This window comes from Apis florea, unplaced genomic scaffold, assembly GCF_048593485.1.
Source record: "Apis florea isolate Af1SG1 unplaced genomic scaffold, ASM4859348v1 contig_3696_pilon, whole genome shotgun sequence".
NCBI classification, from domain to species: domain Eukaryota; kingdom Metazoa; phylum Arthropoda; class Insecta; order Hymenoptera; family Apidae; genus Apis; species Apis florea.
This window is the reverse complement of record NW_028256809.1, coordinates 2525779-2542500: the sequence shown is the minus strand read 5'-3', so window position 1 is coordinate 2542500 and position 16722 is coordinate 2525779. Positions and strand designations below refer to the sequence as shown.

The window sequence follows — 16722 nt, the reverse complement described above, 5'->3', positions numbered from 1 at the left end:
TTGCCTAATGCTTAAAATATTCCAAAAAATAAAAAGAAAATATTAAATATTAACATTTTAATTAAAAGCTTCAATATTGAAATACTTGAATGCTTCCATCTTGGTATCCACCAAGTATTAACAACGAACATTTCCCATTGAAATGCTGTTTAGTCGTTTTTAGATAGAAGAAGCAAATGTACAAGAGAATTCTCGAAACTTGTTCGAATATGACCAAATCCAATTGTCTACAATTGTCCCTATCGAATAGCGTCACCATCGTATAAGAAGTTTCCATCTAAATGCTTTTGCATAATTATAAGCAACGATAGATCTTGTATGTTTGACTTTCTCGTGTAAGTCTCGACCCGAGGTATAGACTGGCTTTAACAATCCTGCACAAACACTGGTCCAAGAGAGAGAAATGGTTTCATGTTCGTCGACACGCCACGATATACGTGTCCCTCCTATTATGATACTTACACATAATACTTACAAGAAAGTTTCCGCACTTACAAGTAAATTAAAACGAGTGTACACTTGGTAATTAGTCGGAGACCGTGTATATTTCGCAAGAGAACTCGCTAATTGTCATCCTTGTTATTATTAAATGGACGACACTTCTTTCTATTGAAAATAAAGCAGCGAGTCTCAAGTCTGTAAACGTTCAAGTGTTTAAGAGCGCATACGTTTCCTTATGAAAGAGGAGAACGAATTAGTGGCCTAACGAGTTCCTAATTCCTTTCAAAGTTCACCGTGCTATGCCGTGCTAGTTTCTAAGCGTGAATAAAGCTCCACTTGAAAGTTTGAATAAAAATTCGTTAAAAATTCTAAATAATCTTCAAGTAAAAATAAGAAGTGAGAATTTTAGTGTTGTTGAAAAGATTCAGTCGCCTGAAATGTGTTAGAGATTACAAAAATTCACTTCCCACTGTTCTTTTGTAATTTACCCTTAAAATTATATGATTGTACAAATATGATATCAATTCTCGTTTATCCATCGAATCATCTTAGCATCTTTTTTAATCTCCATACGTTAAAAAATAAAAACAGTAAACCCATAGTACTTCTATCTGACACAAAATAGAAATAGATACGCTATTTTTTTGAAAAAAAAAAAAAAAATATATACAATCGTCAGATGACAAAATTGATTGGATTGCGACGTACCTTAATCTCTTTGAGGATCATCATGAGCTCGTTTCGGGCGCAGAAACACGCGTTTTGAAGTATCGTTTCGACCTGAGGGCCAGGCGTCTCTGGCGGATGCGGATGATGATGCGGCGTGTGACCAATCTGAATCGCTGCCGGATAAGAGGAGTGTGCCAGTGGCGTTGAGTGTTGATGATGCGGCGTTGCAGCGTGGCTGTGATGATGATGGGGGGTCGCGTGTATGTGACTGTGCCCGTGGCCCATCGTGTGATGGTGGGGGCCAGGGGTACTGTACACGTTGTTCAACAGATTATTGTGGGACGCCAGAGCGTTGTCCTCGAGGTCCAGGACATTCGCTAGGAGGGACTTGCTGCTCCTTTGACGAAGCTCCAGATCACCGTGACTCTTGCCAGCACCTGCGCCCGTGAATTGGTATGATAAATGGCCGGCAAGAATGATGGCCAATCAACTTTGATGTTATTATATAAATTTGGAAATGTGATAGAAGATTGAAAAGAAGAATAAATTGATGAACACTGTATTATCTTAAATATTAATTAGCTTAATTTTTGAAAATTCTTTTGATTTTATAGATATAATAGGAAGATTATATGACTAATTTGATAAAATTAATAATAAAGAAATTGATGATTAATGGGAGATGTATGGATATAGCAATTTACAATAAGGAAATATTTTGAATACAATAATAGTGTATGTACAGCATTATCTGTTATAAGAATAGTTAAAGTAAAATAAACAAGGGAAAGGATTTCTTAATTTTGTATATAAATATGAGAATAAGAAATAAATAAAAAGAGAGAATATCTTGTGTATATACAATAAATATACAATCTGTAAAAGAATGGATAGGGATGGTGAATTAAGAAGAAATGGATGATTGATTTCTGGCAACATTTCACTTTCTTCTTAATCTCTTATTGCTTGTACACACATGCACACGACTTGGAAACAAGTCAGGCGTGTTTTCAGGAGTATTATTCTGTGATTCACGTTTTTCAGTGAGAGTGGCTGAGAACTTGGTGTTCGTGTGACGCATTAAAACACATTGAAACACTTATACAAATATAAATAAGTAGTAAATGTTGTCAGTACTTGTGTCGATGCTTTTTCGTGTCACTAAATTACCGGTGACTGGAGACGGTTTTTGAGATTTTTGCGCCTCCCTCTCTTCCTTATCACTTGGTCGTGACATACGAAGTATACAAGGCAGCCAATAAAGGAATACCACTTTCACCTGAAAGTTTGAAGCGAAGATCTATAATAAATAAATTGCTGTACGTTGCTCGCTTCCAAATAATTACTTTAATTACTTTTATTTGGATGAAGATGAAATATAATATAAGAGAAAATAACAAATTGATTTTCTGATGTTATAGAAGAGAGAGAGAAAAAAAAAAATTAAGGATTTAATAGCGCATGGCGTTTATGAGATTCTCAAAATCCAAAGGATATGGTAGACAATAAAATAGGTGGACGAGGTGGAAGCTTAGTATCCAGTTAACGACCAAAGTAAACCTGAAGTGTACTTGGAAGCACATGAGCTCACGCTAATTGAAGTCACATATACGGGATGGGATCATCCAAGAAACCACTTCGCACAGTGAGGATAGAGAAAACGAGGAAAATCCTCGAATTTTAGTCATAAGAAATAAAATGAAATGTATTTCATTAAACTTTCATTATAATTTCATATATATATATATATACGCATATTTTCTAGATATAAATAATTCATAAATTTATTTGAATAATTTGTTAAAAAAAGAAATTCTTTGAAATATATTTTTGAGCATGGTCAATTGACACATTCGCATTTGTCGAGGAAAATTTATGTTATTTCAAATGCTGTTTTTGCTGATATTTTGCCGCTGACGTAATTTTATATCATTTGTTCCTTTGATCTTTCTCATGTGTTTAAAATTTAATACTTTCTCTCTTCGAATTTATAACGAGAAAATCTTTTAATTTATTCTTAATTTATCGTATATTGTTAATGATTAATCTAAAATTTATTAACAATAAATATTGTAATTCTTAGTGGCAGAAGAATGCAACAACTGTTAACAATCCCATTCGAGCAAGTTTAAAAGTCAAATTTAATTTAAAACCAATAATGTATTTGAAAATACAAATAATCAATTCTTTTTTAAAATAATACATTTTTTAAATTCCAAATTATTCAAATAAAAAGTTATTCCGAATAATTGTGAATTAAATAACACATGTTACAAACAATATTTCAAACAACAATGTTATTTTAAACATTGTATTCACGTTTTTGAATCTTTTTTTCTAACATAAAAAAAAAAAAAAGAATTGACCTTGTTTTCGAGTCACAATTTTACAATATGATCACAATCAATCGATATCACAGCTTTGAAGATAACTTAAATAATTCAAAAATCTTTGTTTTACTCGAAAAACAAACAACTGGAAAACAAAGCAAATTTTCTCATCATTTTCTTATGCAGAATCTACGTTCGAGTCAATTCTTTTAAATTTCCACCAACAAAGTAAATTAATAACTCAACTTACCCATTCAGACATTTCGTGAGTGTCAGCATTCCGGTGATGGTAATTTAAAATAAGAATGGTGCTGACAACACTGCTGGCCACCATAAACATAATACAGTTGAAGTACGTTCCTGTGGAAACATGAGATGAGATTCAAAAAAACTATGACCGATTCGAAAACGATTCGTTCATCGATCATTCAGAGACCACACACAGATCGATTCGGATCAATTCTGAATCGAAATATCAATCAATAGCAATTTCGCCCTTCCCAATCAAGATGTCAATGGACGTTTGTCGTCCGATCTCTTACCACTGTCAACCAACTAATACTACTACTACTACTACTACTACTACAACTGTCACTCGAATCGAGCTCTGACTGCAATAGACGACGGTCGGGGATAAAGGACTGCGTACAATAAGCCTCACATTACGATGTGCCGGCCAGATGTACGTCTGATCCAAGACGTCTCTGTATAGATCTCTACGAGGAGGGGGTTGTACACGAAACACGGAAGAATTTTCATAGGAATATAGCCTCGACTCGATTCTCCTCGACAACAATGTGGAATTTTTTTTTCCCACATTGAAAGGTAACGACTTGTAAATGGAGATGAAATCGGATGGAGAGATCGACTTTGCTTTTTCTTTAAGTTGCGCTATCGTTCCGAAGTTTGGGATTATATGTAACTGGAATTGAAAAAGTTTGAGTCAGAATTATCCTCGATGAAAGAAAATTCAAACGTAAAAAATGATTCTTATTATAGGTATACAAGTTTTTCTCGTTGAAATATACTCTGATGTTAAAGTATTCAATCGAGATACCAGGTCATTAAAAAACGGTAATTTTCAAAAAGTATATACCTTCTAAGAGCCATTTTCGCCGAGTTATAAGTTATTTAGGGACAAAGACGAACGAGAAGATACAATTTTCTGACAAAGAAACGTTGAAATGTTCGAGGGAATGACGGACAAAGGGAGATCGTGCGCGTATATTTCATTCCTCAGCGGGCTCCAATCCAAATTTTCAACGAGAAACCGCACGTTGAGAAACCGTACGAAACTGAAAAGACCGAATCCGCTGAATCATCTCCCAAAAGAATTCCATTTTTCCAAACTTTTATCTTACATCCGTCTCGTCTCTCAAATATTTGAAATACTTTCTTCTTTCTATTTGTTATTAATCATCGAGTGAACCGAAGAAAAATCTTGACCCTATCTCGGTTGAAAGGACGAAAATTGACAGGCTTACCCAGCAGAGGCACGGCGTCCGAAGTCGCTGGCATTGTCTCGGCCACCATATTCAGGAACACAGTGAGGGACAAGAGGATGGTTACCCCTGCAAAAGAGGTTCGTTCGACCAATTAATTATCACCAACGAGATTAATCAACAACAAGGAGGAGAGACTGATCATGAGAGCTCTAATTAAAAATATTATAAAAGATCTTTTGATCTCTCGTAACTTTTTTACTTGGCTTGAAACATTCGAAATTTAAACGTTCCAGTATCGACAAGATATTTTAAATATAGTGGACAGATTGCTGAATAAATGGGAAACTAAAGTGTAACGGATACGTTCGTTAAAAGATGAAACTAAATTTTGAAAAAAATTATACAATCTCTCGTATTATTAATTTCTCTCGTTTAACTGTTGAAACAGTTTGATGTTTACGGCCGTATTTATAAAGGAAAATTTCACGTATTCGGGCGTAAAACCACGAAGGGTCGATCGATAAACCGGTGTATTTCATGAATATCTATGATCGACATCGACGCGGCGGCAATCTCCCATACAATTCAATACGTTACGAGAACTTGGACTGAATCTAATCACGTGAGCTGTTATAGCGTGCTCCCCAAGCCTGCAAGGAATTGCAATTATGCTAGCAAGCGATTTCAACTTGCTGGAAGTGAGTAATCATCGGAATCTCGGCTTGGACTTATAATGAAATAATGCGATGGCTTTGTGAACGCATCGATATCAACATTCTTCGACTTTTCGTCCCGATTTTTTATTAATGATTTATTTAAGAAACGTTTACAATTTGGCTTTAAATTTAAAAGTTTATCAAAATTATTTTTATCTTTTTTACTCTATCTATTTCATTGATATTATATTATAAGAATTATAATAGAATTCATAGTTAATAATTTAATTTCAAATGAATTCTTGATTATTTTTAATTTATTTTTTTTCTGTTTGTGTATTAGAATTATCTTTAGTTGTTAGAATAAATTATAAATTTGATCATCAGAGCTTAAATATAATAGATTTAATTAATTTATAGAAAACATAAGTAGATAAATAATATTTTTTCATTTACATATTTTTAATGATAATAATATTAATTTTGTATGTATTATTTTTTTTCTTTTCTTTTTTGTTAAAAGTAAAAATTTAAATATAATTATTGGTAATTTAATTATATTTATTTTTATTCTTATGGATTAATTTTATTAACTTTATGAATTTTTGGATTAACTTTTTATTCTTTAAATTTTTTATTCATAATTTTTAAATTTATTAGTATCTTATTTATTTTATGAACTAGGATTATTATTATTATTTTTTTTTTTTTATAGTAGTAGAATGAGGATAGAGGAGAGAAAATCGATGATTACCTGGATTTTATTTAATATTTTTTTCAGCAATAGTTTTTTCTTTACCAATATTATATATAATATTTATTGAACGTAGATCAATATTTTTTTTTTTATTAATATAAATAAGCTCAATATAACATAATAAAGCTCATGTCGAAGCTCCTTATTATGGGTCAATTTGACAATAGTATCAAATTATTATTTTAAAATTTTTTAAAAACGGATCGACTAAAAACATCCTCGCCACTCTTTCTTATTAGAAATTGTTTGACCAGCAACAATAATCGTTTCAACAAATGGAAATGGAACCTTTAACAATGGTTTACCCAACTCACCTAGAGATAGTTTCTCGCCGGAATCGGGTGGCAAGGTGAATCCCAGAACGGCCATGCTGGCAATCAGGACACATGGCACGATCAGGTTGAAGAAATAGTAAAGAGTCCGCCTTCTGATGATCACCACGAACGTTATATCTATATACGGTTCTGGGCAGCAATTGTAATAAATTTCGTTTCTTTTGCCGGGCACCCCTGTAAACGAAAAGACGAAGAGATATTTAAAAGGCAAATCACTACGGTGAAGAAGAACGAACGAACTTGGACAGACTCTGATAACTCGAATAGAATAGAATCAAAACGATCTCGAATAAAAGAGATTCGAGGATTAATATTTTTCAGTTTCTGTATTGGCATCCACCAAAATTAAATTTGACGTTCAATTTTTGCGTTTAAGAGAAAGGGAAGAGGCGAATGTACGTAAGAAGTTAAATTTTGTTCTATCAGTTTTTAACGATGAGTGGATGGATAAAGCAGGCGGCGTCGTATAATTGCTCCGAGATATCGTTGATTGTAGATGTAAATTTCGACTCGATCTTCTTTGAATAAAGGGGTATAGGAATAATGCATTCAAATATATGCTGAATATATTCGATTCACGATATAAGATTTCGCTTCTATTCCATATAAACACGAGGGGAAAAAATAAATGAAATAAACGAACAAAATTATAATTTCACTGAATTCGAAATTCTCTGAAACTCGAATTATAAAATAATTCATCTAAACGCGTGATAAATAATTCACACAGATTTTCACACGGATTATCCAGATTCTCCGAATTCGAAGGTAAAATAATTCATGGGTGAAAAACGATGATAAACCATTCGCACTCGAGCCACGAATAATTTAAACCTGTTCAAAGTTCGAGCACAGGCTCAATTTTAAATTTGGTGGAAAACAGAGAGCTCGTGGAAAAAAATAATAATAAAGAGAAAGAAAAAAAGGGTAGATCGAATAGCGATGACTCGACTGTTTCACCCAACAGCTTGCGCTATTGTGAAGTGAAGTGAAGCGAGGCGGTGACTTCATTTTCGAGTGTTCCTTCGATTATAGCCACACACTCTGCTCGCCTCACTTAAGATGATACGTTTCTGCCTTTCTTTCATAAGCTATCTATGCATGCCGCGTATGCATGTACGTGCATTACGCGAATACGTGCATCCCGGAAATACACAAGCTACGTGGCCGTGCACAACGTGACATTTTTATTCTACAATTTGCATTTTCCGCTGTCTACTAGGTGTTATCTACCTGGAAGATGTATTATTCGCGGGGAACGCACGTTTCACTTCTTTCTTTATTTTTTTTATTTTGTTGTATTAGAATGTCGCGTGTGCTCTCTGGACGCTCTGGAAAATTGATATCCCTCGGCAGGATATCGCGAATGTGGATAGATTTGTCCTGGAATTCGAAAGAATCCGTGTGCGATTCTCCAGAGCCACTCTGGAGAATTGATATTCTTCAAGAAATTGAAATTGTAAGAAGTTGTAAGAAGAATTAAACAGACGATTGTGACTTTGCAATGATGACATCATTTTATGATCAACGTTACAAATACATTACTTTTTTAGTATCAAGCAATCTTATTAAAAATATTTTTATTCTTATTTAACGCGACAAAAAACATTTAAAAAGTTGCTTGGATGATGAAAGCAGAACATATTTTTTTCTTGTACATTTTGAAATGGAATACTCTCTGTATTAATTTAATTAAATTAGAAAAATTCGATCAATTAGATACGCTTCTTCACAGAAATTTGTAATAATTTTTTGATTAATTCGACTTTAATTTTCAAGTCACTGTCATCAAAATATCGAAATGAATTTTGGATTATTTATTCATTGATATAAAAAAAAAAAAAAAAAAGAATTAATCGTGAAACACTCGTAAAATTTACATTCCTTTCGACGAAAGCAAATTAAACGTTTCTGAAAGTCAGTTGACAATTTTCCAGTTTTCCAATCGGGAAATATGCAGTGTTCGCTTCCATTGAAGGAAGATTCTGTTCAAGGCAAACATTGCGCAGTATGGAAGTAAATAATTCAGCATGCGACTACGCTAATGATGCATTATTAAGGAACCTTATTCTGTCATTATTTGTCGAAATCCTATTAAAAATTCCGGTCAAATATTCCCTTCTTCGTTCGCGGTTAAAAATTTGTAATTTTCCAAAATTTAAAATCACGCATCTTAAAAGTATGAAGAAGAATTAAAATATATATTGGATAATAAATCTAGACGGATATGTATTTGAATAATATTTTCTTGAAAAAAGAAAAGCTTTATCTTATCATTGAATTCGACGAATTATCATTGAAATTAACAAACGATTAACAAATAAGATCAGAAATAATCACTTCTTTATTTTATTTAAGTATTATAAGCTAATTTATATTTCTAATTATCTACTTTGCTAATAAACAAAAGTTCTTAAACTACTTTTCTTGCATTTATTTCTGCGAGAAAGAACTCTCCACTTTTCTAATAAGCTATCCCTCTGGCTAGCGCCCTCTGGCGACAAAATACATTAATTTACACGCGCCAATTCAGAAAGAGCGTGGTTACACCTCCAACAATTTCGCGCTTCCAAAAACATTTTTCAACCGAACATCATCGATCTCATTCGCTCGAGAAAGTTTTCTTTTTTCAGCAATTAAGAACACGTTCCATTCAGACGAATCTTATATTAAAATAAGATTCGCTCGAGCATTTGTGATCGAAATAAATTTGGAATCCAGAGAGAACACGGGGAATTAATTTCCCGAGTGTGAATTCGAAAACGTTACGAATCACCCTGTAACTCCTCCCCTTCCTCGATGAAAATCTGGATTAGACAAAGCCAATGGTAGTAAGATGCAGAAGCCTGTGTCGGCCGTGAAATGAAAACGATTGATCGCGCGTGAATGGAGAACTCTGTGCACAAGAGGGGAGGAGGGGGATTTTAGAATTGCTAATCGTTCGAGGAAGCCGCCTTCAAGCCGTGTGTGGAGACGAATACCTACCCGATAAGGGGTTGTAAAAACTCACCCAACAGATCCCACTCGCCGTTGGTGATGAAACTGCTGATGTCACCTCCGGCCTCGTCTTGCAGTTGCAGATCCAACTGTTGAAAATTTATTACCGCCGATTAGGGGAGAGTTATTATCGCCGCAGTGCGCAACAGTTAGCGTGTTTCTTTTTTTTTCAGAAAATTGGAATTAGAAATTTGTATTTTAATCTTAAAGTAGCGATGAAATATATTAATAATAAAAGTGTTCTTAATTTAAATATACAATGTTTGAAAATATTTTCGCACGAATTTTCATTATTTTACGTTAAAGATAGATAAAATATAGATGTATTAGGCAAGACGTGGCGAAATTAATTGCCTGTCGAATGCGATACGCTGTATAAAGTTGCCTCGATATCGAGTTGCGATCGACGTCCCGTGTCGGAAAAAGTAAAGGGGAAATGATCGATAGGGACCCCTCGAATGCGTTGCACACCAAATCGAAGGAGAGCGTTCTACGTTCTCTCCCCCTTCGCTACTTCGTTCTGCTTATTGTCCTCCTTAATGAACCCTCAGGCATTCTCGAATTCCGTGTAATTCGCATCCTCAATTTTAATTATTCAGAATGATCGCGCGGGCGACAAATGAAGACGACGAATCTTCCATTCCGCCTTCGGTTTCAAATTTTATTTTTAAACACGGATGTATTATCGATAATAATTTTTAACGAAACAAATCTCTCATCGAGAGATCGAATAAATTAGTTTGATTTGTTTCAAAAAAAAAAAAAAAAAAAGAATCGCATTAACATTGACATAATTTTTAAAAAAATCAAAAATAACAAAGAAATGTAATGATAATTTGAAAGGTAAACGATTATGTAAAAGTTATCGAAAAATATTTAAAAATCGATAAGTGAGAAGAATAAGTGGGTGTCCGTTCCATAAGTTGTCACGTGATGTTGAAACGTCGAAGAAAATTTGGCTGAAACAGCAAGAGGCGAGAAACTGCATTTACCAGAGAATTCTCATTGCGCGTTTATTGTTACGCGAAATCCACGAATCACGAAATTTTCAACGACTTCTCTCGAAATAATGTTTTCCGGAAACGTCCCCCTTCCCTCCCCCACCCCACATTTACATTACTCCGACCGAAAAAGGCTGCGCGGACACTTTAACGAAATTAACGGTTTATGAGATTAAACGGAGGAGAGTGCTCCCCTTGAAAAGGTACATTTCGATTCTTTAAATCCCATTCACTTCGTATTACGCATAATTGCCGCATAAATTTCGTAGCCCAGAAGTCGATGAAAGTTTATGTAACCGGGGTAAATTAAATCGGGGACTCGGCTCCTCTTCATAAATTGAAACAAAGGGGATAATCTGTTCGAAACAATTTTATTTAAATCTTCTCCCTTCTTCCTTTTACCTACGATCGCGCACGCGTTGATTTGAAACCGGAAGAGTGACTCTTTTTAAAAAAGAATTAGAAACAACAAAGAAATAATGATAATTTGGAATAATTTATATTGGAAAATAGTTATGTTTTTTTATTAAAAGTTATCGAAAAATACTTGGATAAATAAGCCGAATCTTGGCTGGGATAGCCAATATTCTCCGGCAAACAGAGTGTAATCGAAAGGTTTAACAAACCTTTTGAAAAGATGGTTAAAGAATATTCTCAAATTTTCTCGAAATGACCGATATAAAATGCGTTGATCGTAAGAATTACACTTCTCAATACTTGAAAAATATAAATAACAACTCGAATAATTCAAAAAACTTTCGTACAAATGAAACTAATAAAATATCAACGAAAAACCGTAAGGCGGGAAATTCAAATAAATCACCAATGGTGTGGTACAATTTCTATGTAACAAAATATTATTCACAATTTTCGAGATGCATCTCTCCTCTCGAACCATTCAAAGAGCAAATAGATTCATCGAATTTCTCCTTCCTTAACAACATCCTTAACATCCTTTCCTACCAAAGACACGACTAAATCATCAGTCATGAATTAAATAACCAGTTTTAAAAACTCGGCATTAAAGACTCACACGATACATATATATATATATATATAGATATATATATTTAATTTCCATTAAATCGACTGCTCTTTCAACGTTTCAAAGTGAAAACCATCCGAGTTAAAGCGAGATACTTGGAAAAGCGTGGCATCTCGACCGTAGCCGAGGGAATTTTTAAACGCATGGCAAACGGAATGGCAGAAGAAACGGATCTGTGCCGACCCATTTACCAGTGTTGCCGCCCCTACCTGAAAGCCGTCGTACGTCCAGGAGCCGAATTTCATCTCGCAGCGTTGATCGTCAAAGGGGAACCAGGTAATGTCTATCTTGCAAGTGCTCTTGAATATGCCGGGCGGCACGTATAAGCAGGTCCCATTGTTCTTCACAACGACGTTCGTCGGATAAGTGCCGTCGAACCCTTCGTCCGCGCTGTAACCAACCATTATTTCACGTTAAACGAGGGTTTGATTGGTTTCTCGACAACGAACGACAAATAGACCGCCGTTCCTCCACCCATATCGATTCTCAAGTTTTACGAATTTAATTCATTCCGTTTCTTTTTTTTGAAGATGTTTTCAAGACTTTTTTAAATTCTCTCGAAAAGTTTGTTCAAGACGATTTTTTTTTCTTTTGTTGTACGCTCTCTTTACGGATAAATGGTAATTTTCCAAAGGCTGTTCCAATTATCGAATAAAGTAGCGACTATATCCGGTGTTAAAATTTGTCGCGTGAGTTTGCAGAGAGATGTTTATGCGGCATCTTTTCACCAGTTGTTGAATGCAAGAAGATATAGGAGGAAGGGCCTATTTTGACTCTTTTGTCTCTAACGATCCTTTGTTCTCGGGCCAGGTGTTTCCGAAAATTAAAATATCGAATTACGCCACATCGCAGTTGCCAATTTTCTTCCCTCGCGCGATCGATCGATGTGGCGCTTAATTCGACGTTTCCTCTTAAACAACGTGTTAAAGCGATATTTGATCGCCAAGATTGAATCGAATTCAATCGAAAACGAACAATTTTCTTCGTAACAAATATTTGAAATATATTATTTAGAAAGGAATTCATCGTCGTAAAAATTTTATTCAAGAATAATTAATCCAAACGTTTCGTGTAAAATTAATATAATATAATTTGAATAGAAACGTCATGAAAATTATTTTTGTTAATTCACAGCTGGGCCTCGTTCATCAAAAACAAATCGATTCTCCCCCGAAGAATTTTACAATCGATGGAATAAAATGTTCGATATTATTACCTTTTTATCATCGCTGTCCATCACGCTATACGTTATAAATTGATAAATCTCTTTGCCTACTTATCTTTCCATTTGCGGAAGAGAAATTTAACAATAAAGAAACGTCTGCCTCGAAACGATAAATTCTAATTGCCAGACAGCCGCAATGATTTATTCCTCCCGTGGCATGCGCCACGTGAATCGTAGTTATCGAAAGTAATAAATTTATTATCCATTTAGAAACGTTTTGCAATCATCGAGGTTCTTTTTGCACGCGAGCGAGAGAGAGAGAGAGAGAGAGGGTGTAATTAAAAATCCCTCCCCCTCCCCCCCTGTGTAAAGAGAGGATGTCAGAGAAATTTTATTCTTCGTTTAGAATTGATCAATCTTGAATATTAACGAGGACGAAGGAATCACGTAGAAGCAATAATTTAAAAGTTAAGAGGAATGTCGAAGAGGAAATATTATAATTTCGACGGATTAGTCAGATATTGGCTAACTTTTGAAAGGAAAAAGTGGATTCTTTTTTTTTAACGAATAATAAAATTATGACAGATTATACTGGAAATAAATTATGGTGGATGATCGAAAATTGTTCGATTAATGGATAAATTTTATTATACTTAATCAATTAATTACTTTTAGTTATATAAATTAAGAAATTTCTCTTCGAAACGAGCAAATCCTCCTTCTTCCCTTTCCTTTATTAAAATAATTATTAAACGTTAAATAAAATTTAAATTGATACTCGAGTAATTGATATGATTAATTATTGTTTATGATTTTCTATGGATTATTCGTGTCACTGTCAGGTATCAAATCATTGTCGGTCACTTTGTAGATCCACAACTCCGAGTTGACAAGTTAATTAGAGAAAATTTCAACCAACTCCTTTGTAATATCATTTCTATAAGCAAAACTATGTTTCAAACTTATTGTTATATGTAATAAAATTATAATGCCATTCTATTCATCGTGATCGTGATCATTTTTCCATACACAAGTTGCTCCATGTTTCCACTTTCAATGACGTGTAACACGGATAGAACCATCAAGTAAGCTGTGACGTTGATCTATCGGCGAAAAACTCCTTCAAGTGTCTACATCGAAGCTTCCTCTCGTCATAACTTTTTTCTTATATTTTCTTACTAATGTCACATTTATATGATAAAGTCTATCATACTCTAAGATTAATTTTCAAAATGATAAGTTTTCAAACAAAAAATTTCATAAATTTATAATACTGAAATCAAAGTATGAAATGTTTCAGTGCAACGAAATACATTCAAAATTTATACCTGATTTCCATCTTTCAAGTAAAATTTTAAACATACGAATTTTGAGATTTTTGTGAATGAAAATTTGTGAAATTTTTATAACCGTTTTTTTATAACGAATATAGGCATATTGTTGATCTATACTACTTGACTCATAAACTAATATCAATATAAAATTAAACTAATTGTTTCTCATTACATATAATACACGAAAATGATCGGAGGATCGAAAAAACGTTACGTATCACTAAGCTTCTCATTTGTTCCATCATTGATTTAATCAATTAGATAAACACAAAAACATACTTTCTTCTGCTATATTTTCTATGTTTCTCTTTGTTAATTTATTTTGTTCTTACCAAGCGATACATCTATATTTATTCAGACATAACAGACAATTGACTTAGAAACAATTTTTTCCACAATAAGAAAAGAGATCCCTCGTTTGGAGGGTAAAATTACAAAAAATACATTACCAAAATTTAATTGAATTAACAACGCATCGTATTTTAAACGGAAGAATATCTACGTCTGAAAGCGTATAACTGACGAATTGGATGAAAGTAAACGGGGCAAAGCCAGAGGTATGCAGTTTTGTAACATTCGGATTAACAGGGGGAATCGTGTGTGTGTGTCGAATATTGGCAAATTCTCTTCCCCCCCACTTCAGTCGAGGGTAATTCAAAACTTCAAACCAAAGCAATCATTAGAGGGAACGGTGAGCATTGAACCGAGAACCATCTAACTTACAGGTTTGATCTCCTTCGCCCTTTCAGCCTGCTTCATTTAACCACAGTGGAGGCAACAAATCGGGAATTATTGGAAAGTCAGAGGAAAGATAGATTGCTCGACTCGCTATCTTTCTGCATCCCAACTCATCCGATCTCGCGAATTTCGTCCGAATTGATTTGGAAAAGTCGCGTCTTTGTGCTGCGCGAAACTATCTCTGTCGGCTAATTAATTCTTCTCCAAAGGGAATTTAAATCTTCACAAACGAACGGATTCCCCATAAATTGTCCTCCTCCGATAAATTCGTTTCAATTAATTACGTTAATTCATAATATTCCCTCCGAAGGAAACCGTTATATATTTTCAAATCGAACTTTCCTTTCGTGCGCCTTAACGTTTCGCAACAAACAGATCACAAAGTGTCTCATCGTGAATCAAATCTTTCAGAATCGAAAGTCGACACAACTTACGAATACATTCACGAATATGCACAAACAAACAACCCCCGCCTAACCGTCAAGAGTTCCGTTCGAAATAAAATCTTGCATTCGATCGATCCAACTCTCCCCAAAAGAGGATTCCTTCCTCCTTTCCTCCCCCCTTCCAAAAAAAAAATCACACCAGCATTCTCTCGTCTCTATTTATCCGCGTAATTGCGAGGAATTCGCACGGAAAATTCGCCAAGGAAGGGGTGGTGGTGGCGAGATGACCCGCTCGAGTACCGTTGATGAACACACGGCGAAACTGCTCCACCTAGGAGCCACCGACAGAGTTCTCTTCTCGATCATTGTTTCTACCCCCTATCTCCTTCCCTCTCTTTGTGTGCGCGCACAGGGAAATATGATTTTGAATGGGGGGATGCATCGGTACGATTCCACGGATATAAGGCGAGGGGGAGTATATACGTAATACACTCCCGCATCCACAGCCCGGCTAAGGATTGGTTGGAAGCTGGCCAGTTGGCCGCAACCCAATCCGTTATTTCATTCTTTTTGAATCCACCCTCGTGCCTCACCCTTTGCCACACCCACGGCCCTACCCTTTCACACTACCCTCCTCCCCCAGCGAGCCACAAGCGGCCGCCCTTTGACGAAAATTAAATTCCCATCTTTGGCGACCGTTCCTCGCCTCGCACGACGATAATGCACGTTGTGGATGGATGGGCGAGGGATTAGTATCGATTCAACGTTTAAACGGAGGCCTAAAGCGTTGGTGACACGCTCGAAACAGGTGTAAGGAGGGAGGGGCGATTTGTAATTTTAATGGGGAGCCCGGAGCCTGATTCGGAAAGTGCGATGAATACGACGATTGGATTTCTGGTGGTGGATGTGATTAGCGGTCAAAAATTAATTTTAATCGTTGAATATGTTGAGAATAAAACTTAAGAAATAATACTTCTCTCCAACGAAAGTTGGAAGTTAGTTAATTAAACAATTGCTAATAATTGTTGATAATTTTCATTCAACGCTGTTAAATGAACACGTGATTTCGACGGGGAAAAAGAAATAAACATTTCAATTCCTCTGATTGCTCGAGTTTTCCGGCCGGTTGGCGGGAAACAATCCGGGATGTTGCCCGTGAAACCCCCGCCTCAGTCAAGTCCGTTTTCGATTATTAGGTCACCGACGTCGATCGATCACGTCTTCGTTTTCATTTTTAAACGCCGCCAATCATATTTGGCGTACATTAAGGGGCGCATTAACAATTCACCACCGACAAGCCTCGACTCGATGCTCTCTCTCTCTCTCTCTCTCTCTCTCTCCCCCAAACAAGAAGAGAGAGAGAGTGGAAAGAGAAAAAAATTTCATTTCATAAAGTTCGTGCCTTTCGACGATCGACAGCCAT

General features: G+C 35.2%; 1 protein-coding gene across 2 annotated transcripts in view; it reads right to left on the bottom strand.

Annotated features, from left to right (window-relative positions):
• The window catches only part of nAChRa7 (nicotinic acetylcholine receptor alpha7 subunit), a 197253-nt gene that overhangs the window by 1495 nt on the left and 179036 nt on the right, over window positions 1-16722 (bottom strand). For both annotated transcript variants that reach the window (XM_086914715.1, XM_086914717.1), the window contains 7 exons: window positions 11886-12066; window positions 9644-9719; window positions 6613-6807; window positions 4925-5011; window positions 3691-3800; window positions 2281-2389; window positions 1150-1547 (listed from right to left, as the gene is read on the bottom strand). In XM_086914715.1, the coding sequence (XP_086770841.1) occupies window positions 1150-1547; window positions 2281-2389; window positions 3691-3800; window positions 4925-5011; window positions 6613-6807; window positions 9644-9719; window positions 11886-12066 (1156 nt within the window). The remainder of the gene's footprint in view (window positions 1-1149; window positions 1548-2280; window positions 2390-3690; window positions 3801-4924; window positions 5012-6612; window positions 6808-9643; window positions 9720-11885; window positions 12067-16722) is intronic.